Below are 23058 nucleotides of genomic sequence, written 5' to 3'. Positions count from 1 at the left end.
TAACACTTCATATTTAAGTAATTCCTTACTGGTGGTGACCATATTTTTCCTCCGTGCTTGGTTTAATTGCCATAAACCAGACTCATTTGTCGTGGCCAGGACAGGAGGGTCAAATGAGTTTAAGAAATAACAGCGTGCTTCATCTGTAACAATAACAGCAGCACAACCTGTAAATGTAAACGCCATATCCATCCGATAAGACTGTCCTTGTGGCGTGAATCACCCCCAGTGGCTTCCATGGCTCAATCTAACCACATTGAACACTGCAATGGGCTGTCACAGTTATTCGCAATCGCAATTAATTTTTTTGCATAGTCGCAAAAAAAGAAAAGAAAAATGAAATAGCTGATCTACAAGTCTATTACTGTTTATTTTATTTTATTTTTTAAATTTTTTGAGTATATTTTTTAATATGTCAGTAATTTCTTATTATATTTAAGTTATTTGTAATATCTGCCATGTGCAATTTTTTGATTACGAGGCCTTAAAGGCCTGAAATTATTAGTATTATTATAATCAGATTTTTTTTTTTTCATACATTATGTTGTCCAATGTTCAATGTAAAAAAAACAAACGCAATTATTTGACAATTAATCGTCAGCTTAAACTTGTAATCGTGGCAGCCCTAAATAATAATATGAACACTATAGCATGAAGACTCAATAATGTTTATGTATTTCTGCTTCTGTACGCCTGCCTCCGTGTGTGTGTGTGTGTGTGTGTGTGTGTGTGTGTACGCCTGCCTCCGTATGTGTGTGTGTGTGTGTGTGTGTGTGTGTGTATGCCTCCGTGTGTGTGTGTGTGTGTGTGTGTGTGTGTGTGTGTGTATGCCTCCGTGTGTGTGTGTGTGTGTGTGTATGCCTCCGTGTGTGTGTGTGTGTGTGTGTGTGTGTGTGCGTGCGTGATTCCAGGCGTGGAAACGAGCCGTCGTTCGGCAGCACAAGTCGCCGTGCGGGCGGAGGCTCGGCCAGACGGGGGCAGGTGGACGAAGACGAGGACGACGCCGACGCCCAGGGAGACTTCAACGGAACCAAGTCGGTGGAGTAGAAACACCAGCCGTCAAAATAAATGACATTTCAGTATTACCTAAAAATACCTACCAGGGCACGCCCACCGCTTTCAGCAACAAATAGTTAACTTCTAATTAAGCTTCATGAGGTTTCCTTTCCGTATCACTTAATACAATTATAGCATTTATTTTTTACCCCCCCAATTTTCCGGCAGTGACTGATCTGCCTTTCCGCGCCAAAGAGCACCTTTTTTCCTTTGATCTGAAAGTCTTACAGAGTTATCGTTATCGAGGCGAGGGGTTTGTATTTGGTGCCGGTTTGTTTTTGGTGACGTGTGATTTGCTTTTCTACAGTTTTGTACTACACTGAATGAATGTATTTTTTTCCTTTTTATGTAACATTTTTGTACCCACTAATAGGTACGTCTAATTATTATGCCTTTCCTCCACTCGTATAAATTATACCTGCCATTTGAACCAGGTATGCCTAGACGAGACATTTTGGAACTTTCAAACAAAACAGCCATGCTGTAAAGATAGACGTTATTGTCTAAGTTAACTATGGACTGGTCATCTGTAAAGATAGATCGTTATTGTTTAAGTTACTATGGACTGGTCATCTGTAAAGATAGATCGTTATTGTCTAAGTTAACTATGGACTGGTCCTGTTCGCCTGTGACTGCTGTGAGCTTCTATTTGTTGTGTTTGTTTTTAGAACAGCATTGAAGCAGTTCTTCAGATTGGATTTCTAGAATTATATATATTTCTAAATGGCCAAACTGGCGCCAATCAATGCTGACTTTTATACTATAGTCTTGATAGTATTACCAGCTGTTAACTTTATGTATGTAATCAAATTGTACGGCTTACAGAATATTAATATCCAGGCTTACAGAATATTAATATCCATGAACGACTGTGAGTTGAACTGTAGCAACTGCCATATGTTTTGTCCGGTGTTTTGGACGGGAAAAAACAACAACCATAAATGCTTATAATTAAATATTTATATAAAACCGTCAAATAAAAGACGGCAATTATGAAATGAAGTTAGCTATTTCTAATTTGTTTTACAATTCACAAATTTATATATTTTTGCACCTTTATTGTCGTCAATCAAAGTATACTCTAATCCACATATGACAGAAATTATGTTTAGACAACAAACCAGTTGATTGGTGCACTTTTTTTGTATGTTCACCACTGTTGTTTTTAGTCAGTCTCTTGAATAGTTTTCATTTAGTTTTAGTCACATTTTAGTCACCTGAATGTTTTAGTGTCAGTCTAGTTTTAGTCGACTAAATATCATACGATTTTAGTCGACAAAATCTACAGTTGATTTAGTCGACTAAAATGTATTTTGGCAGGCCTTGATGCCGTCGTAATGACTGTTTTGACGATCTACAAGCTCACAACGCGTCGCGCTGCGACACGTTGTGAGCTTGTAGATCGGCTATTTTCAGCATGCAACCAAGTGTAAAATGACTTACTGATCTTAGTCCCTTCATGACATTTTAGTCTAGTTTTTATTTGTCGACGGAATTGTCAGTATATTTAGTCTTAGTTTTAGTCATCGTAGATTAGTTTTGATTTAGTTTCCATTTAGTTTTTGTCAGTGAAAAAAGGTCGTCGACGAGCATTTTTCGTCTTAGTTTTAGTCGTCAAAAACAACCTACATTTCAGTACAGTTGACTAAACGCCAACGGGCTCTATGCAAATATGCACAAAGAATAACGCATACAGTACCTCCGGGAACCATGCATACTTCCTTTACAGGTGGAAGTATGCAATAGTTGGAAATTGAAATGGAAATTGCGGAAATGGAAATTGCGGAAATTGCGGAAATTGAAATTGCGGAAATGGTGGAAATGGAAATTGCGGAAATGGAAATTGCGGAAATGGTGGAAATGGAAATTGCGGAAATGGAAATTGAGGAAATTGCAGAAATGGAAATTGCGGAAATTGCGGAAAGTACATTGTACTTTGATACATTATGCGAAAATAAAGCAATTGAAAGAGAGAAGTTATCAAGTATCATTAATGTCGTAATTTTATCTACTGGCCCCTGGCCCCTTGCCATTTTTGGGTTAGGGTTAGGTTAGGTTTGGCCCACAGGTAAATCTATTTGAGTATCCCTGCACTGAGCGACCCTACCCTGAAGCTGGGGTCGTCCACTGAGAGACCCTACCCTGAAGCTAAATGGGTCGTTAGTATCATCGGGAACACCTGTTGAAGGAAGTAGGATTCTTTCCAAACAACATAGAGCCCGTTCCAATTCCTATCCTTGTTCAGATGTATGTATTTTAATCACCTGGGTCACAATACAATGTAAATGTAATCTAATCTCCCATGATTCTCTACGTTGATGTTTACATGACACCTTTTGTATTAATTGTGGAACCACCTGCACAAGAAAATAAAGACAGAAAAAAAATACATATAACGTTTTTGTTTTTTTTAATGTTTCCGTCTCAGTCAATGTCATGACCTTCCATGACGACACAACGTTGCATAAACAGAACATAAGTGTTTTTGTCAGTTTAATTTCAGTACAAAAACTGCAAACCCAACAGGATAAAAGAGGTACTACACCTCTAGGCACATACAGTTTCAGTTCAAAGCAGTGGAAGACATGTAATACCACACCCTACCAACAGGTGGCGGCAGAACTCATGAGGATCTGCACAAGAAGGAACGAGCAGTGGTGGAAAAAGTACTCGATTGTTTTACTTAAGTAAAAGTACCAATACTGCCATTTAGAACTACTTTGTTACAAGTAAAAGTACGGAATTTAAAATGTACTTGAGTAAAAGTACAAAAGTATCAGCGTCAAAAAGTACTCGTTGTGCAGAATGTGCCATTTCACAAGTTCAAAATGTGTACAAAATCTATTGAAAATAGCAGATCTACAAGATCTACTCTACAAGAGTAGATCTGCTATTTTCAAATGGCCGAAATGTATAGGGCTGAAGTGGTTAATGTATGTTTTCTAATCTAAAGTAACTAAAGTTTTCAAATAATTTGTAGTGAAGTACGAATGTTGGCTCCGAGATGTAGTGGAGTAGAAGTAAAAGTGTTGGAAATTGGAAATACTCAAGTAAAGTATAAATACCTCAAAATTGTACTTAAGTAAAATCACTTAGTTACTTTCCACCACTGAGAAGGAGTACTCTAGTCTAGATCAGTGGGTTTCAACCAGTGGTCCCCCTGCACCTTAAAGGACCACTTCACCACTTTTCAACCTATCTTCATATCATTGGTCCTCACTAATAATCACTCTGTCTGTGTCTCATAGGAGGGCTGTGGGCAGTTCAGAAACCGTCTTCCAGTGACATCATCGATGGGGAATACAAGCTAATAGAAATGGCAGGCTTTCTAGTCCTGAAAAGTTGCAATGCGAAAATGGATCGTTCTCATGATAATGAAAATCTAAACATTTTTGTAAAGAAAACTCACTGGAAGACGGTTTCTAAACTGCCCACAGCCCCTCCTATGAGACACAGACTGAGTAGAAAATAATTGTGCCATTTTTATCATGATTATTAGTGAGGACCTATTATATGAAGATGGGTTGAAAAGTGGTGATGTGGTCCTTTTAACTCTTGAGTGTAACACGCTCTCAAGAGTTAAAGTACCTTTTTTTTCTTTTTTACTCCAGAGAAAGTAGAATTGCTTTCCTGTAATCTCTCCTATGGTACCAACACAGCCAATACATGCAGGGAATCGTGGACTAAATATTAACGACAACATATTCTTTCGTCTTGCGTCTGAGAGGCTATAAATGTCATCAAAACGGTGGTCCGTGTGGCTCAAATGCAGAATAAATAAATGGGACCTTTGATATGAAAAGGGGTTAAAAACCACTGCTCTGGATAAAACGTTTAAAACCCACAAAACAAATCCTACACATATAGAAATGAGAATCTCCTTTTAGTAGAACATCACAGGATTCTATAATGCAAAACGGCCACTTTCAGGTAATACTCATTTAAGCTCTGCTGGGCCGCCTCTGGCGCTGGGCAGTCATTCAAGCAAGAAACGGCCCGTTAAGCTCAGCTGGTATTAGAACTCTGGCGTGTGAATCGCATGGTTCTGCTGGGTCTCGATACTAGCATGACATGCTTATAGCGAGTGTTTATACTCACATACTGTACGAGTAACACGGCGTGGGTAGTCCAGTCCATCGCATGCTTATAGCGAGTGTTTATACTCACATACTGTACGAGTAACACGGCGTGGGTAGTCCAGTCCATCGCATGCTTATAGCGAGTGTTTACTCATATACTGTATATACATGAGTAACAGCACGGCTTGGGTCCAGCGTACAGCCGGACAGCTATTACAACAATCTATAGTCAGGGGACTACACCTCCTGAAAGCTGAGGAAAGGAAGCTGTAATCTGTTCACAAAAATATATTTTAAAATATCTTTTTAGAATATATTTTTACATACATCTGCTGTATGTCTCCAGAAGCGTTATGTTGAGTCAATAATGTGGCTCAAGAGAAGAGACTACGGCTTGGGTAACTCATGTACGTCTTGGCGCTGTTGTTCTCCAGACATCTCCGTGGTCTCTAGGGATAACTTTAAGACACCCTCATTGCTCGGCTGGTAGTGGTAACAATAAGCCACTTCCACATACTTATTATACTTAAGCAGAAATGTAGTGCTCAAGTCCACTGTATGAATCATTCCATTTCTAAAGGGCCTTTTCAAAACGTGAAGCGATAAAACGCGCCTATGGTTCATTTTCAACGGCAGGGTGTATATTATCATATGCCCAATTTAAGAAATATAATATAAACTGTGCTCATCTTCGTTTTAAACCCATTATTGCTAAATATTATGAGTTGATAATGTTGAATATGTCCCTGATGCTAAGGCCTTGGTAGAAGAAAGACTCTCACATTACTATATACAGTAATAAACAGTATTTACATTCAGTGGTGCAGATGCTGCTAAACAACAGTAACTAAATCACAGTCCATTAGGGGGCATCACGCCAGACCACAAGCACTACATCAACCACAATGCAATGCTTCTGTCTGGAGAACATCATGTTGTCCCCTCCCTTTCCCGTCTCCCCGTCGCACACAAATAAAAACTGCCAAAGTAACATATTATATACAGAACGTATGAAGAAAGATCGAAACAGATCTGCAGCACGAACAGAGCCATAGTTTGGCATCTTTCCCACTTTTTTCCACTGACTAAAATGCAGAGGATATTACAGAGACAGGACCTCATGGTCCAATAAAATGAAATGGAAACAACGGTCTATGTTTTGATGAAAACTGTATGTCTGGCAGTAAAACAAACAAACGCACGGTAGAGGTTAGCCTGGCGGAAACAAACGAGATCGAGGTATTAACATTGAAAAGGCAGAAACAGCTCAAATCTAGCACATAAGTCTAGACTATAAGACCGTTTGCTAGCAGTGAGGTTGGATGAATGAGTTTGTATAGTCCAGCAGTATTATTTAAAAATAAATACATTATTTAATGTAATTGACTATGCTGTGGTAGACCACATAGAGGAACTTTATTCTTCAATTGGAACTCAAATATTACCGGTATTCGAGTGGCTATTTCTGAATTCATGTTATTGTTTTTTGCCTTCTGGGGCATTTCTAAACATTTTTAAATGTGTTGTGTATATTTCTACATTGTGTTTAGCCCCGTACTCTGTATAATGACATCACCTGTAGTCGTGGTATTGGCTGAAGGAGTCCAATGTGTTCTGTTGTTTTGATTGACTTAATTCCATATTTAGCAGCTCACAATAACAACATATTTGATATAAGTGTTATTATTTTTTTACTTAATTGGTATGGTTTTAAGACTGCATGTCAGATACGAATATTTTAATTTATGTAGTGAAAATATTAAATAACGTGGCGATATCCAATCCATTATTCCATTCCCATCTCTTAACATTGACCTATCAGGGGGGGTCCTGTATGCATCTCTTAACATTGACCTATCAGGGGGGGTCCTGTATGCATTTCCATTCCCAGAATACAAACACGTATGTATTACACTGTAAGTGCTGTTTGTGTTTCCATCTTGATGCGTTACAGAATTAGTAATAAGTTACAGGTAAACAAACACCCGCACAGGGTTAGGGGTAACACATGGACATGGAATGCTACTCCGCTGGCCTGGGTTAGAATCAAAGCAGCGTGGAAGTAAAAAAAAAAGAGTCTCTCCTTCCATTACAGTGAGAATAGGCGGTAGAATAGCATCATGATGATAATAATAATGGTACCAAAGCTAACCAGAAGCAACACAACAGGTTCTATGATGATTACATTGAGGAGGAGGAAGCATTTCTCTGTCACACACATACTGTAGTTCATCAGGGTATGTTACTGTACTGTGGACTCTACAGTACAGAGTAGAGGACGAAAGGCAAGAATCAGTTCACTTCCAAAAGTCCCAGTGCTGTATTCTAGTGAGGAGAGAGTGTGTGTGTGGGGGGGGGGGGGAACTCTCTCTCTCTCTCTCTCATAACAAGATCTTCACACCGGCCTGTGGAGACTGCGCACCCTGTGACAGCCCTCTGGGGGGCGCTGGACCAAACTCTAAGCGCTTCACTAAGCTGGAAGAGAAAGTGTGGTTTGTTCAAGGAACAGGTCAGGGTTCAACAGTCAGGGTTCACACATTTAAATATTTAGCCCAATTCCCCAGGCCTATATAACAATCGTTCAGCGCAACAATGAGTCTCTTACTCATAACGTTCCAATGCCCAAAGACAGGTAGCTAAATTAACGCATAGTATACAATTATATAGGACGACGTGCCAAATTCTTTGCTTCCTCAACTATCCTTGGGCATAGGATCACACTGCAGCACGTTGGAGAGCTTGCAGATCTGTTATTTTTGTCACGTACATGTTCATGTTCAGGCTGCAATCACGCAGCCCGTTAGGCGAAAAACTACTTTTTTTATTTTATACATGTTTTGGAAAATGTTTTTTTAATTAAATCAATAACCAAAAACAACGCTGCACATCGGAATATTTATGCGCGGGCCTTTTGATTAATTCCAAACCTGTCCTAGGATTGGGAAATGTTTTTTGTATTTTTTTCAGGAATGTCATGCCCGTGGAAACCCTGAACATCACTTTATGAAGCCTAAAACGCAACACATACTCCTTCCGACAACGGGTTTTCGGACAGGCTTTCAGAACTACAGGTCAGGAGGTCAGGAGGACGTCCGGACGGAGGCGTGCTCGAGTTCCGACAGAAAGTCCATCCGAAGTTTGGAACGACGTCAATTTGTAGTTACGTCACCGCCCTTTGGGGGTCGGGAGGAGTATGCACCGCGCTTTAAACGGCAAGAAGAAAATATTCAGCCAACATACAGTATGTCAGAAGTTAAATGGTTAAATACTGTATATATAATTCAGTGATCATGTTCTTAAAAGGGTTAGGGTAACAGAATGTGCTATAGAGCGTCGCAGTCCCTTTCATGACGACGCCAGGCCCAGGAAATGAATCCCAATGCATTTTCCTCAGACATTTCAAAAAGTATTTATTTAAAAACAACAAAACCTGCTGTTTTTTTTTTCTTCTTCCTAATGATTTGTTCGGCCCAACAAGAGTTGTCTTCGTCTGCGGCTTAAACGTCTTTAAATAAATACGGGGAATTATTTTCCGGGTCTCTCGAGGGGGCGGGACTGCGACGCTCTACGACTGTACGACGGAAGCATTTATATTTTACTCATGATCAGAGCTTCCGTTGCTCCAGACTGTATGATGGAAGGATTTATATTTTACTCATGATCAGAGCTTCCGTTGCTCCAGACTGTACGACGGAAGCATTTATATTTTACTCATGATCAGAGCTTCCGTTGCTCCAGACTGTATGACGGAAGCATTTATATTTGACTCGTGATCAGAGCTTCCGTTGCTCCAGACTGTATGACGGAAGCATTTATATTTGACTCATGATCAGAGCTTCTGTTGCTCCAGACTGTACGACGGAAGCATTTATATTTTACTCATGATCAGAGCTTCCGTTGCTCCAGACTGTACGACGGAAGCATTTATATTTGACTCATGATCAGAGCTTCCGTTGCTCCAGAATGTATGACGGAAGCATTTATATTTGACTCTTGATCAGAGCTTCCGTTGCTCCAGAATGTATGACGGAAGCATTTATATTTTACTCATGATCAGAGCTTCCGTTGCTCCAGACTGTACGACGGAAGCATTTATATTTTACTCATGATCAGAGCTTCCGTTGCTCCAGACTGTACGACGGAAGCATTTGAAAGTTGCGAGAGGCAACAGTCTGGTAACGCGAGACTAGGCCGGTTCCCATTGGACGCGAGACTAGGCCAGTTCCCATTGAACGCGAGACTAGGCCGGTTCCCATTGATCTGCGGTTCTGCTCACCTGTCGTACTGTGGAGGAGGACTCATTCTGCTGGCCTGGTTCTCCAGGCCCGTCTCCAGCCCAGTGGGACTCCCAGGGCCAGACGGGAGAGCCGGTCTGTTGCTGGACGGCTCGTAAACAAAGTCTCGACACGACGCCAATTTGGACTCCAGATTCTGACGATAATAAGACAATTATCACATCAATTACTAGATATTTATTTTACGTTTCCTCTCTGCCCAGTGGCTTTCTTCCCTTGGGCACTGGGTCTGTGTGTGTGTGGGTGGGTATGTGGTGGTGTTGAACTTGTGCAACAACTTAATAAACATATTTGAATTATAATCAACTCAATGGTAATTTCAATGGCACATCACATATTCCTGTCCTGTGGATGAAGGAGACAAGAGGTATCTTACCCCGACTTTCCTCAGTAGTTCTCCTACGATGTTCAGTGCAGATATCCTCGCCGACGTGGTCAGGGGCGTCCCCGTTAAGCCGTCACCTGTACAGACACCAACATTAGAACATCAACAAGATGGGATATATCCAGCTGGGGCGCCTGATGGAGGGGAAAGGAACTGGTTGGAATAACGTGTTCCTTCCACGCGCTACGTCCAACCAGGGAAACTCCCCCCTGTCAGGTGTAAAGGAGCATCTTGGACACTCAGGCATGAAGGAAGCATGAGTTCAAGTCCGTTGCTCTCCCCTTGTCCCCCATATATGGGGACTAGGTTGGTCTCCCCTTGTCCCCCATATATGGGGACTAGGTTGGTCTCCCCTTGTCCCCCATATATGGGGACTAGGTTGGTCTCCCCTTGTCCCCCATATATGGGGACTAGGTTGGTCTCCCCTTGTCCCCCATATATGGGGACTAGGTTGGTCTCCCCTTGTCCCCCATATATGGGGACTAGGTTGGTCTCCCCTTGTCCCCCATATATGGGGACTAGGTTGGTCTCCCCTTGTCCCCCATATATGGGGACTAGGTTGGCGGAGGGTGTGTAGAGCCCAGGATCACATTAGATGATTGACACAGGGGTGAAAAATGGGTTACAAAATCGTGGGATGAAGAATATATTAAAAAGAAAGATGGGATATATCATCTTCTTCCCTCTACACAGTCCTGTAGAATTAAAGGATATATATCACCTTCTTCCCTCTACACAGTCCTGTAGAATTAAAGGATATATATCACCTTCTTCCCTCTACACAGTCCTGTAGAATTAAAATGCATGTAGGAGCCGTAATGTGTTTGCATTCTAATGTGCTATTATGATTGACGTAAGGTACAGTATGTCACTTTAATGGGCACGGCACAGGGCGTGGGCGTGTCTCCGGGGCTGGGGCGCTGCCACTCTAGTTTCATGGGGCCTGATTCACAACGGCGTTTACGGTGATAACATGACGTGAAGCTAGCGGAAAGGAGGCTTATCTCTCTCTCTCTGCAGTAGAGCCATCTTATTAGCTGCAGTGTGCTGCTCTGAGGGAACAGTAACTGTGTAACCTCTGTGCCCAGAGTCACATTGTTTATATGCATTTTTTGTTTGCTATGCACTATTTTCATGTACCGGTATGTTATTATTTTCCACCAATCTGCCACGCTATGCGTTTTTTTCTAGTTATCTGCTGGACTATGCCATGAGAAACCAGCTAGATACACAGATGTGTTGCTGTGGCAACAGAACAGGCAGTGATTGTGAAGCCCCGCCCACAGCTCACCTGGCTGATGGGGTGAGGGGCAATCACATTGTTTGAGCCACCTGGAGAGATTGAGTCTAGTCAGTCCAGAGTGGAGGAGCAGACAGACAGACAGACAGACAGACAGACAGACAGACAGACAGACAGACAGACAGACAGTCCAGAGTGGAGGTGCAGACAGACAGACAGACAGACAGTCTACTGAGGAAGCAAGAGGAGTATTTTCTCTAGTCTTTTCCATTACAGCCATTTGGATTTTTTCCCTTTAACATTGGATTCTACCTTTTGGATTAAGAGACTTTTCTGTCTGGATTTCGATCGAGGACGGACTTTGCGTAACGGTGTAAAGGGTGGTAAGAGGAGACTTACCACTACACAACATTGAGCGGGTTCCATTTTGGATTTCCTTTTGGACATTTAAGTTTAGCTTTGGACAGTGCCAGGACACTTAGGCTTCACCCAAACCTCTCTCTGTTTTTACTAACCACCGTTTGGGTGGTCACCTCTTCACCCAAACCTTCCCATTCCCAGGGAGCCACTCTACCTCCTGAGACACTACTGGCCCATAATTGCCTTTGTATTATGAAATGTGCTAAACAGACAGATATACTGTAGACTTGTACTGTACACTGCATTGTGATTTGTGTGGCTTTGTTGGCAATGTGCGCACCTTAGGGGTGGAAAATAAAACCGATTCTTAGATTAATCGCGATTGGACGTACATGGACTATTATTAATCGATTAACAAATGTAAAAGAAAATGATTATTTAAAAAAAACATTATTTGTTATTTTACAAAAAATATGAGTTTCCTGCAATTGTCATTTGCAAATATAACGCATCTCTTCCATTAGTTTTTATTATCAATACAAGATAATGGAAGTAAAGTAATGTTTTATTAGAAAGCACATTGTACTTGTACTGTAATCGATTCACGATGCAATCGTAGCCCTCTGAATCAGTATCAAATCGAAACCTGGAGATTTCTGCCCTCTAGTGGTCACACAGTTATTAGACTTGATTTTATATTTTAGTGAAACCTAGATTAGTATTGCTTAACCCTGAGATCAGATTCTAAAAAATGTCTTCTACATCCTGACAGTTTTCATTCTGACCTGAGATCAGATTCTAAAAAATGTCTTCTATGTCAGTCGCTCTTCGATTTTTCAAAAAATAGCAGAACCTACAAGCTCATAGCGCGCCACTCGGTGGCGCGCTATGAGCTTGTAGATCTGCTATTTTTCAATAGCTAAAGCATAACATGATGCTAACACCAAAATGGGTTCCCGCCCAGAATGGGTTAAATTCTCCGAAGGCTTTTCCACTACTCACGTCTGATGTTGGCAGTGGAGGGCGTTGAGAAGGAGACGGCGGGTTTGGACGGTGTTGTGGGACGCTGTGGGAACGCCTCCGTCCTCTCCGGGTCTTTTCCCAGAGCGCTGGACGGCCGGCGGTCCTTGTGTCGGACCGCCAGCTCCTGCCGAAGGTCTGACCGGGAAGAGGAAAACGTGTCTATAATTATGGTCATTCTCAGAAGTACACAACAGCATCAGTTCATTTAAAGGAGAATTCCATGCTAGAATGCTTTCTTATCTTTCTTACCTTTCTTTGTAGTTATTACGTCCCCGCCAAAGAGGTCCAGGTGTTTTTTTGTGCAAAAACTCCTTATTGGCTATTTTCCCTACCATAAGCCCTCAATGAATTGCATTGCATTGAATGGGAATTGAATGGGGCTATGGGGTGTTCGCTTATTATTTCCAACGAAATAAGTAGTAAAGTGTGCCGCTTGGGATATTATTTACATTATGAAGAGAGGATATATACAAAGAAATTATAATTTTTAGCGATGGAAATAAGTGAATTAGCACAACACCCCATAGCCCCATTCAATTCCCATTCAATTCAATGCAATTCATTTAGGGCTTATGGTAGGGAAAATAGCCAATAAGGAGCTTTTGCACAAAATAACACCTGGACCTCTTTGGTGGGGACGTAACAACTACAAAGAAAGGTAAGAAAGCCTTTTAGTATGGAATTCTCCTTTAAATCTGTACATCTTTAGGCTATAAAGGTATTAAACATTTCCGTGTGTGTGTGTGTGTGTGTGTGTGTGTGTGTGTGTGTGTGTGTGTGTGTGTGTGTGTGTGTGTGCGTGTGTGTGTGCGCTCGCAGGGTTCCTACAAATTCAGAATTTAAAAATACTTTAAATACATACTTTTTCCAGACTCTAATTTCCGGCCCGTGGGTCGTTCCCCGGGCAAGCTGCGATCAAGGTGTCAAGAGATTTAAGACCAAATGGATGGTTTAGTGTCAGAGACTAGAGGCCAACTAGCTTTTCTTCCAGAGGCGGTGTAACTTTCACCCTATAGTTTTAGATGGTTTAGTGTCAGACTAGAGGAGAACTAGCTTTCCCTCCAGAGGCGGTGTGACTTTCACCCTATAGTTTTAGATGGTTTAGTGTCAGAGAGGAGAACTATCTTTCCCTCCAGAGGCGGTGTGACTTTCACCCTATAGTTTTAGATGGTTTAGTGTCAGAGACTAGAGGACAACTATCTTTCCCTCCAGAGGCGGTGTGACTTTCACCCTATAGTTTTAGATGGTTTAGTGTCAGAATAGAGGAGAACTATCTTTCCCTCCAGAGGCGGTGTGACTTTCACCCTATAGTTTTAGATGGTTTAGTGTCAGAATAGAGGAGAACTATCTTTCCCTCCAGAGGCGGTGTGACTTTCACCCTATAGTTTTAGATGGTTTAGTGTCAGACTAGAGGAGAACTATCTTTCCCTCCAGAGGCGGTGTGACTTTCACCCTATAGTTTTAGATGGTTTAGTGTCAGACTAGAGGAGAACTATCTTTCCCTCCAGAGGCGGTGTGACTTTCACCCTATAGTTTTAGATGGTTTAGTGTCAGACTAGAGGAGAACTATCTTTCCCTCCAGAGGCGGTGTAACTTTCACCCTATAGTTTTAGATGGTTTAGTGTCAGACTAGAGGAGAACTATCTTTCCCTCCAGAGGCGGTGTGACTTTCACCCTATAGTTTTAGATGGTTTAGTATCAGACTAGAGGAGAACTATCTTTCCCTCCAGAGGCGGTGTGACTTTCACCCTATAGTTTTAGATGGTTTAGTATCAGACTAGAGGAGAACTATCTTTCCCTCCAGAGGCGGTGTGACTTTCACCCTATAGTTTTAGATGGTTTAGTATCAGACTAGAGGAGAACTATCTTTCCCTCCAGAGGCGGTGTGACTTTCACCCTATAGTTTTAGATGGTTTAGTGTCAGAGAGGAGAACTATCTTTCCCTCCAGAGGCGGTGTGACTTTCACCCTATAGTTTTAGACCGAGACGGAGCAGTGCCGTCTCAAAATAATCTCAGCCACGAGAGAAACCATCGAGCGAGTTGCCGAGTTGTCAAGCGTTGTGAAGTACACACACACACACACACACACACACACACACACACACACACACACACACACACACACACACACACACACACACACAGTGTATGTATAGTACAGGGGTGGGTTACTGTCTTTCTACAGTATATTAGTTACAGTAAAAGAAAGAAACCAGTAAAAGTGGGCGCCTGGATGCCAAGACCCCCCCCTCCGAGGTGAGGGGGGGTGTAAGTGCCTGTGACACTTGGGTTTAACTTTAATGTTTTCTTTAGTTTGAAGTTAATTTGTTATTTACTTTGCTCATTCTGGTTTACCTTTATTTTGACACTTCCTGTTACCAACACATATCGAGCTGAAGCCTGTTAGCTTCACTCACATCAGAACCACTCGCCACACTCAGCCAGAGTGACACAGGGAGAGATGCAGTGTTTCTAGCAGCAGAGCCACATGGTATGATATGTTTGCCCAGTTGACTCGACATTATTGAAACGTTTGTAGCTCCAGTATACAATATGTGGACCGTTTACCCACAGTGTCCATCACAGTACTGATTGTTTGGTGACACAGTGCCTGTTTGCTGTGCTTCCTGTATGAAGCTCAAGGTGGCCTTCCAGCCCTTAGCACCCTCGATAAGCGGAGCGAGGTACAGCAGTGCTTGTTTGTTTCATTTGAGTTCATGATTTAATTCATGGTCTATTGTATTTTGTTGTGGTATTTCGTTTGGTCTCTGGTATATCTTGGTTATGGTGCAATGTGCATTTGCCTGGGTATTGGTCTTGCATTGAAATTAGTTATTGTATCACTGCATTATTTATAATTGACCTTTAAATGAACATTTTTATTGTTTATCGTATACTGAAGTGATGAATCTAATGCACTGATTTATTGTAAGCGAAACTATGATTATTGTGGTGAGTGAAACTATGAAATGTATGATTCTAAAAGTATTTATTTATTCCATTTTATAGTTTTCACGGTGTACCAGTGATCTTCTTCTGTACCTGAAGACAAATAAATTACACCCGTTGAGACCATCCACATCTGATTATTTCACAAGTCGAGGGCAGCTACAGGGGGTACTCATTGAACTGATATTAAGGGCAGATTGTACTGACTCAACAGCTCATATTGTCTGTCTACTGATCAGAAGACATTTTCAGAATCTGATCTCAGGTCAGAATGGGTTAAGGGCAGATTGTACTGACTCAACAGCTCATATTGTCCGTCCACTGGTCAGAAGACATTTTTAGAATCTGATCTCAGGTCAGAATGGGTTAAGGGCAGATTGTACTGACTCAACAGCTCATATTGACCGTCTACTGGTCAGAAGACATTTTTAGAATCTGATCTCAGGTCAGAATGGGTTAAGGGCAGATTGTACTGACTCAACAGCTCATATTGTCCGTCCACTGGGTCAGAAGACATTTTTAGAATCTGATCTCAGGTCAGAATGGGTTAAGGGCAGATTGTACTGACTCAACAGCTCATATTGACCGTCTACTGGTCAGAAGACATTTTTAGAATCTGATCTCAGGTCAGAATGGGTTAAGGGCAGATTGTACTGACTCAACAGCTCATATTGTCCGTCCACTGGGTCAGAAGACATTTTTAGAATCTGATCTCAGGTCAGAATGGGTTAAGGGCAGATTGTACTGACTCAACAGCTCATATTGTCTGTCTACTGATCAGAAGACATTTTCAGAATCTGATCTCAGGTCAGAATGGGTTAAGGGCAGATTGTACTGACTCAACAGCTCATATTGTCCGTCCACTGGTCAGAAGACATTTTCAGAATCTGATCTCAGGTCAGAATGGGTTAAGGGCAGATTGTACTGACTCAACAGCTCATATTGTCCGTCCACTGGGTCAGAAGACATTTTTAGAATCTGATCTCAGGTCAGAATGGGTTAAGGGCAGATTGTACTGACTCAACAGCTCATATTGACCGTCTACTGGTCAGAAGACATTTTTAGAATCTGATCTCAGGTCAGAATGGGTTAAGGGCAGATTGTACTGACTCAACAGCTCATATTGTCCGTCTACTGGTCAGCATTCAGCAGAAGTGCACAGAGGGGAAAAAACTCCCGTCAAGTTTTCCTTCTCAATTTCCCACAGAAATTGGCAAGAGGGAAATATGAAATATGCTTCATTGCCTAAATATTGCAGTAACAGAAGCACCGTCACCCCTTTTTATGTTGGTTTTTTTCAGCTTTCGCCTTTATTTTATATATGAGCCACGGCCCAGGCCAGCACCGCCACCCTTTCAATTTCCCACATAAAGTGACAACATTTTTGCCTAAATTTTGCAGTAACACTCTGCCCAACATTATGTAAATTGGCCACGGTAACACAGAACCTTTAAACCCCTGAGATGGAATCCAACTACCGGTACATATTAAACGGATGGGAACAGTATTTGTAGAATTACGTCTGCTATCAAAATTCACAGACTCAGCCATATCCACTTGTGCTGAGTCTAAATTGTCATAAGGACTGCAGTGCTCGTCTACTTCTGCGTGCGCGTGCGTGCATGCGTGTGTGTATTTGGGACTGGGTATGTGTGTGTGTGTGTGTGTTTGTGGGGTACCTACCTCTGGCTTCGTCCTTCAGCCTCTGGACAGATTCCAGAAGGTTCTCCTTCTCGTCCAGCTCGCTCTCCAGAAAGGCGTTCCTCTCGATGACTTGGTTCATTCTCTGCTCAAAGTCTTCCAGGGACATGATGGTCGCCCTGGTGGACGAGAGGTGGCAGAGGATGGACGGGGATGGTTGGTTGGGATAGCTGTTGGGATCTGTGCGTTTGTGTACTTACTAGTACTATGAATACATGTCAGCTGTAACTATGAGTACATGTCAGCTAGTATTATGAGTACATGTCAGCTAGTACTATGAGTACATGTCAGCTGTAACTATGAGTACATGTCAGCTAGTACTATGAGTACATGTCACCTGTAACTATGAGTACATGTCAGCTAGTATTATGAATACATGTCAGCTGTAACTATGAGTACATGTCAGCTAGTACTATGAATACATGTCAGCTGTAACTATGAGTACATGTCAGCTAGTACTATGAGTACATGTCAGCTGTAACTATGAGTACATGTCAGCTAGTACTATGAGTACATGTCACCTGTAACCATGTCATTTCTGCCAACCCGGTCCAAAGTTAGCGCTAATCACTCAAATTAGTACTATAGAGACGATAGAACTGACTTCATGACAGGATTAGTCTCTGGAGACAGACCATTAGCTAACGTCACTAACCTCTTGGTCCTCTCCAGGTCGTCGTTGGCCTGCTCCAACTCCCTGATGTATTTCTGCAGGTGGTCTCTGACCGCGGTGGTCTCGGCCAGGTCTCCCTCCAGGGTGGAGATCTGCCTGAAGGCCTCGGAGTGCTGGACCTCATACTTGTCCTGCAGACACAGACAGACCACCATGAACCACATCTACTGTCTGGGCCGCTCACAGACAGACCACCATGAACCACATCTACTGTCTGGGCCGCTCACAGACAGACCACCATGAACCACATCTACTGTCCGGGCCGCTCACAGACAGACCACCATGAACCACATCTACTGGGCCGACAGACCACCATGAACCACATCTACTGTCTGGGCCGCTCACAGACAGACCACCATGAACCACATCTACTGTCTGGGCCGCTCACAGACAGACCACCATGAACCACATCTACTGTCTGGGCCGCTCACAGACAGACCACCATGAACCACATCTACTGTCTGGGCCGCTCACAGACAGACCACCATGAACCACATCTACTGGGCCGACAGACCACCATGAACCACGTCTACTGTCTGGGCCGCTCACAGACAGACCACCATGAACCACATGTCTGGGCCGCTCACAGACAGACCACCATGAACCACATCTACTGTCCGGGCCGCTCACAGACAGACCACCATCGCCAATTATTTGAGGTGAATCGCAATTTTCTTTTTGCATAATCGACAATCAAATTTCATGTTGAAAAATGTTCAAGCTTTTTTCAAAAATGGTAGATCTACAAGCTTACAACACACCACTTTGTGACTTGTTGTAAGCTTATAGATCAACTATTTTTTTTAAGAACAATTGATTAACCCATTCAGGACCGGAACCCCTTTTGATGTTTTAAGAAATATGTTTTTACTTCAGAGTGAACATTTTTAACTAAAATCTTTGCTTCTGGGGGGGGGGGGGGACGGGGGACGGTGTGAAAACGGACTTTCTGTGCAGAAACTGGCTCATCAAAATAAGTAATGATTAGTCAACACATTTCCAAGTCTTCTTACAGGACGTTAACGTCTCATTTGAGTTCCTTTTGAATGCCTGTCGGCGTTCTCTAAATCCCCGTCTCTCAGCTGGTGCGCAGATGCGCCTCCATAACCTTTGATCTACCGCGCACCAAACGTTTTGACGACGCATGCGCATATAATATCCCATGGATGTTCCCATGCTTTTCTTGTTCTTGCTTAATGTAAATCGCTCTGGATTAAGAGCGTCTGCTAAATGCCTAAATTGTAAATTGACTAACTAACTAATGATCTATGGATTCGTTCCTCGAAAGGGCCAGTCAAATAAAATGTTTACAGAAAAGTTTTTTTTTTTAAGGCATACGGCTAATAGAATCAGAAATATTATTTTAACTTTTAACCATTATTGTAAACTTTAGCCGTTGAAAAATAGCGAGAATGTGTGCAAATCCCAGTGCACGCTTTTAACTCAAATCTTTGCTTCTAGGGGGTCCCTTGAACAACATATTTTTGAGATTGGGGTTCGCGGCCAATTACATATAATTCTGGGGGTTTTTGACATGAAATAGTTTGAGAACCACTGATCATCGAAATATGAGGTTTTTCAGAAAACTGTCATGATTTAGAAGACATTTGTAGAATTGGCCTCAGGTCAAAATGGGTTACTCGCCGTTGTCTGTCATATGCTAGGTACTTTACTATTAGTAAAGTAGTATTTAAAGTAGTAGTATTATATGCTATAATAGTACTATTACATTTAGTAGGCCTATAGAGCGTCGCAGTCCCGCCCCCCCTCGAGAGACCCGGAAAATAAATCGCTGTTCATTTTCCTCATAGGCATTTCTTAAAGTATTTATTTACAGACTGTTACGCTGCGGACAAAGCCAACTCGGATCGTGACAAACCATGACAATGAACACAATGTTTTGGGCCGATCAAGTCATTAGAAAGAAGAAAATAAAGGCAGGAGACAACACTATTTGTTTTGTTTTTCTTCTCATAAATGATTTGATCGGCCCCAAAACATTGTGTTCATTGTCATGATTTGTCAAGATCCGAGTTGGCTTTGTCCGCGGCGTAAAGGTCATTACACACTGGCAAATTGGCGACGCGATATATTCGTGTGAATAATTCGCATTTTAAAAAAAACAATTGAAGTCCATGCAAGCTTCCACATCAGTGGCGAATGTGCGAAAATGCGACCGTTTTCGCTCTTTTTTTTGTTCGCTCTGGTGTCGTAGTTTGCAGAGATTCGCAGGCGAACTACAACATGCAATATTTCGCATTTTCAGATCGCTTATTCGCATCGCGTCGCTAATTCGCCAGTGTGTAATGACCTTAACCGTCTTTAAATAAATACTTTAAGAAAAGCCTATGGAGAAAATGCATTGAGATTTATTTCCTGGGCCACTCGTTGTTCAGAAAGGGGGCGGCTCTTTGAGCAGCTCTTTGTTCGTACCTTGATGCTCTCCAGCTCCATGCGCAGCCTGTTGTTGTCAGAGAGCAGCTCTTTGTTCGTTCGTACCTTGATGCTCTCCAGCTCCATGCGCAGCCTGTTGCTGTCAGAGAGCAGCTCTTTGTAAGTTCGTACCTTGATGCTCTCCAGCTCCATGCGCAGCCTGTTGTTGTCAGAGAGCAGCTCTTTGTTCGTTCGTACCTTGATGCTCTCCAGCTCCATGCGCAGCCTGTTGTTGTCAGAGAGCAGCTCTTTGTTGCGAGTCTCACACTGTTTCAGCTCCGTCTCCAGCTCAGCCTCGTAGTCACGACTCATCTGCTGGAACTCCTGCAGTTCCTCCTGGGCCTCGTCAGCCCTGTAGTAACGCACACACACACACACACAGAGACACACAGAGACACACGCACGCACACACACACACACACACACACACACACACACAGAGACACGCACACACACACACAGACACACACACGCACACACGCACACACACAGAGACACACACACACACACACAGAGACACACGCACGCACACACACAGAGACACGCACACACACACACAGACACACACACGCACACACGCACACACACACACACACACACACAGAGACACACGCACGCACACACACACACACACACACACACACACACAGAGACACGCACACACACACACAGACACACACACGCACGCACGCACACACACACACATGCACACACAGAGACACGCACACACACACACACACACACACACACACAGAGACACACGCACACACACAGAGACACACACACACGCACACAGAGACGCACGCACACACGCACACACACAGACACACACACACACACACACACACACACACACACACACACGCACACACAGAGACACACACACACACGCACACACAGTCACACACACACACAGTCACGCACACACACACAGTCACACACACACACACACACACGCACACACACACACACAGTCACAGTCACACACACAGTCACGCACACACACACACACACACACACACAGTCACACAGAGTCACGCGCACACACACACACACACACACACACACAGTAAGTACATTTACTTAAGTACTGTACTTAAGTACAATTTTGAGGAATTTTGTACTTTACTTATATTGGTATTTCCAAGTGTCAATACTTTTACTTCTACTCCGTATATTGTACTGTACTATATTGTACTTTAACTCCACTACGTTTACTTGACAGCTTAGCTACTTAGGTAGACTTTGATGTATTACTACAACACTACCTACATTTTGAAAATAGCAGATCTACAAGCTCTCAATGCACGGCATAGGTACATACATACAGTACATGTGAACATTCTCCATAGTGACTTGAGTAGCCTACTTTTATTTTTGGTACTTTTAAGTACATTTTGATGCCAATACTCTTGTACGTGTTATTACTTATTAATAGTCCAGCCTTTTACTTGTAACAGAGTACGTATTTCTATACTGCAGTATTAAAAGTATACTTTTTCCACCACAACTGTATGGTTGCTTACTGTACAACAACTATATCTACATAGGCAGGCATGATGTGCCAAACTACTAACTACTTGATTGATTGAAATATGTATTAACAGTTTGCAGAATTACAGTACATTTCAAGCACAAACTCAATACAAAGACTGTTAACTGCGAGTGGACGACCCAATAATAATAAAGCATTTATACACTTGTTTACAAGAGGGTCCTCCACCTTGTTCAACTCATCAAAACATTTAGAGACGTACAAATAGACACAGGAAAGAATTAATCATAAAGGAGGTCAAAAGGGGGAAAAGAAAGTGGAAATCATGTGAACTAATTAACTAAACAAACTAACATTCATTCCAGATGGACTGAAGGAAGGCCTCTCTCGTTTAATTGAGACAACAAGCCCAGTAAAGTAATCCACTTATATTACCTCTGTTGGTGTCTCTCAGCTTGCTCCTTCCAGAAATCCACTTCTTCCCCCAAAGAGGCGAAGGTCCGCGTCCTGCTAGTCTGCTGCTCTCCCATCTCAGTCTCTCTATCGATTATGTTCTATAATAACACAATAATAAGACTAATACAACAATGTAGCTGCCTGTTTATTATGTGTGGCTAACGTCTGATACGGTAGCGGATCGCCATGATATCAGTGGGAAAAACACAAAGCTACCATTCATTTTAAAAAGCGATTTTCGACAACGGCGATCGGTTGTTGTTGAAAGAAAAAAAAATGAACTATGCGTTTCCTTTCCTGCGCTACCTGGCGCAAATTAACTTAGTTGACATTATTTTTTTTACCGAGCTAATATGACACTAGTAGGACTGTGTTGCATACTGTATATACGCTAAGCTAACGGCTATGTTGAGCAAACCGAACGGGTCAAGTTAAGCCTTTAGCTTTTAGGTGAACTAAAAACAAGCTTCTTCTTTAGAGACAGCTTTTCTGACGAACGAAACGAATAACTAAATGAACACAAACACTACAATAAAAAAACCGTTATATTAAAATAGGTTTTTCTTCTTTTCAACTAACTTGTTCGAATCCACCCATACTCTTTAATATCTCTCTCCCTCAGTCCTCTCTCTCTCTCGGGTCATCCCAACTGAATGTAAACGGCTGTTCGTCTACCGAACGCTATTGGCTGAAACAGATGTGACGTAATGGTATCGTCCAATCACATCAATCCGATTGCAGATCCGGTCCTCACAAAAACAAAAGCTCTGATCCGGTCTAGAGCGGATACGGAAATGGAATGATGTGTTTCCGTACATCATTATTATTATTATTATTATTATTATTAAATATTAAGAGCTTCAGGAAATGTCTTGATCAGATCCTGTCAATCATGTTTTCTTTATTGTATAG

At 42.2% G+C, this 23058-nt stretch overlaps 2 protein-coding genes across 6 annotated transcripts in view; one reads left to right on the top strand and one right to left on the bottom strand.

The window, feature by feature from the left end:
- The window catches only part of LOC308313059 (myosin-11-like), a 97629-nt gene extending 95049 nt beyond the window's left edge, over positions 1–2580 (top strand). For 3 of the 5 annotated variants that reach the window (XM_080759941.1, XM_080759940.1, XM_080759944.1), the window contains one exon: positions 912–2580. In XM_080759941.1, the coding sequence (XP_080616067.1) occupies positions 912–1047 (136 nt within the window). In that variant the 3' untranslated portion in view covers positions 1048–2580. The remainder of the gene's footprint in view (positions 1–911) is intronic. The other 2 variants (XM_080759942.1, XM_080759943.1) reach the window with 2 other exon arrangements.
- Positions 2581–3508: 928 nt separating this feature from the next.
- LOC308312523 (nuclear distribution protein nudE homolog 1-B-like) lies at positions 3509–22729 on the bottom strand. Its single transcript, XM_080759132.1, has 8 exons — positions 22126–22729; positions 20394–20547; positions 17745–17893; positions 17072–17208; positions 12418–12573; positions 9807–9892; positions 9412–9566; positions 3509–7610 (listed from the first exon to the last, which is right to left on the bottom strand). The coding sequence occupies exons 1-8, from the start codon at positions 22218–22220 to the stop codon at positions 7517–7519; spliced, it is 1026 nt and encodes a 341-aa protein (XP_080615258.1). The 5' UTR covers positions 22221–22729; the 3' UTR covers positions 3509–7516.
- Positions 22730–23058: the final 329 nt, after the last annotated feature.

The sequence above is a fragment of the Protomyctophum bolini genome (assembly GCF_963924005.1).
Source record: "Protomyctophum bolini genome assembly, chromosome: 3".
NCBI classification, from domain to species: Eukaryota; Metazoa; Chordata; class Actinopteri; order Myctophiformes; family Myctophidae; genus Protomyctophum; species Protomyctophum bolini.
Note: the sequence above shows the minus strand (reverse complement) of the source record. Positions and strands in the feature narration are given on the sequence as shown.

Excerpts from the sequence above, each read along its gene's own strand:
- LOC308312523 (XM_080759132.1), bottom strand. The coding sequence starts at position 22,220 with ATGGGAGAGCAGCAGACTAGCAGGACGCGGACCTTCGCCTCTTTGGGG. Across the intron at positions 9,893-12,417 it reads CTCCACTGCCAACATCAGAC|GTGACGGCTTAACGGGGACG; the intron begins GTGAGTAGTGGA and ends GTGTCTGTACAG. Across the intron at positions 9,567-9,806 it reads AACTACTGAGGAAAGTCGGG|AATCTGGAGTCCAAATTGGC; the intron begins GTAAGATACCTC and ends TATTATCGTCAG.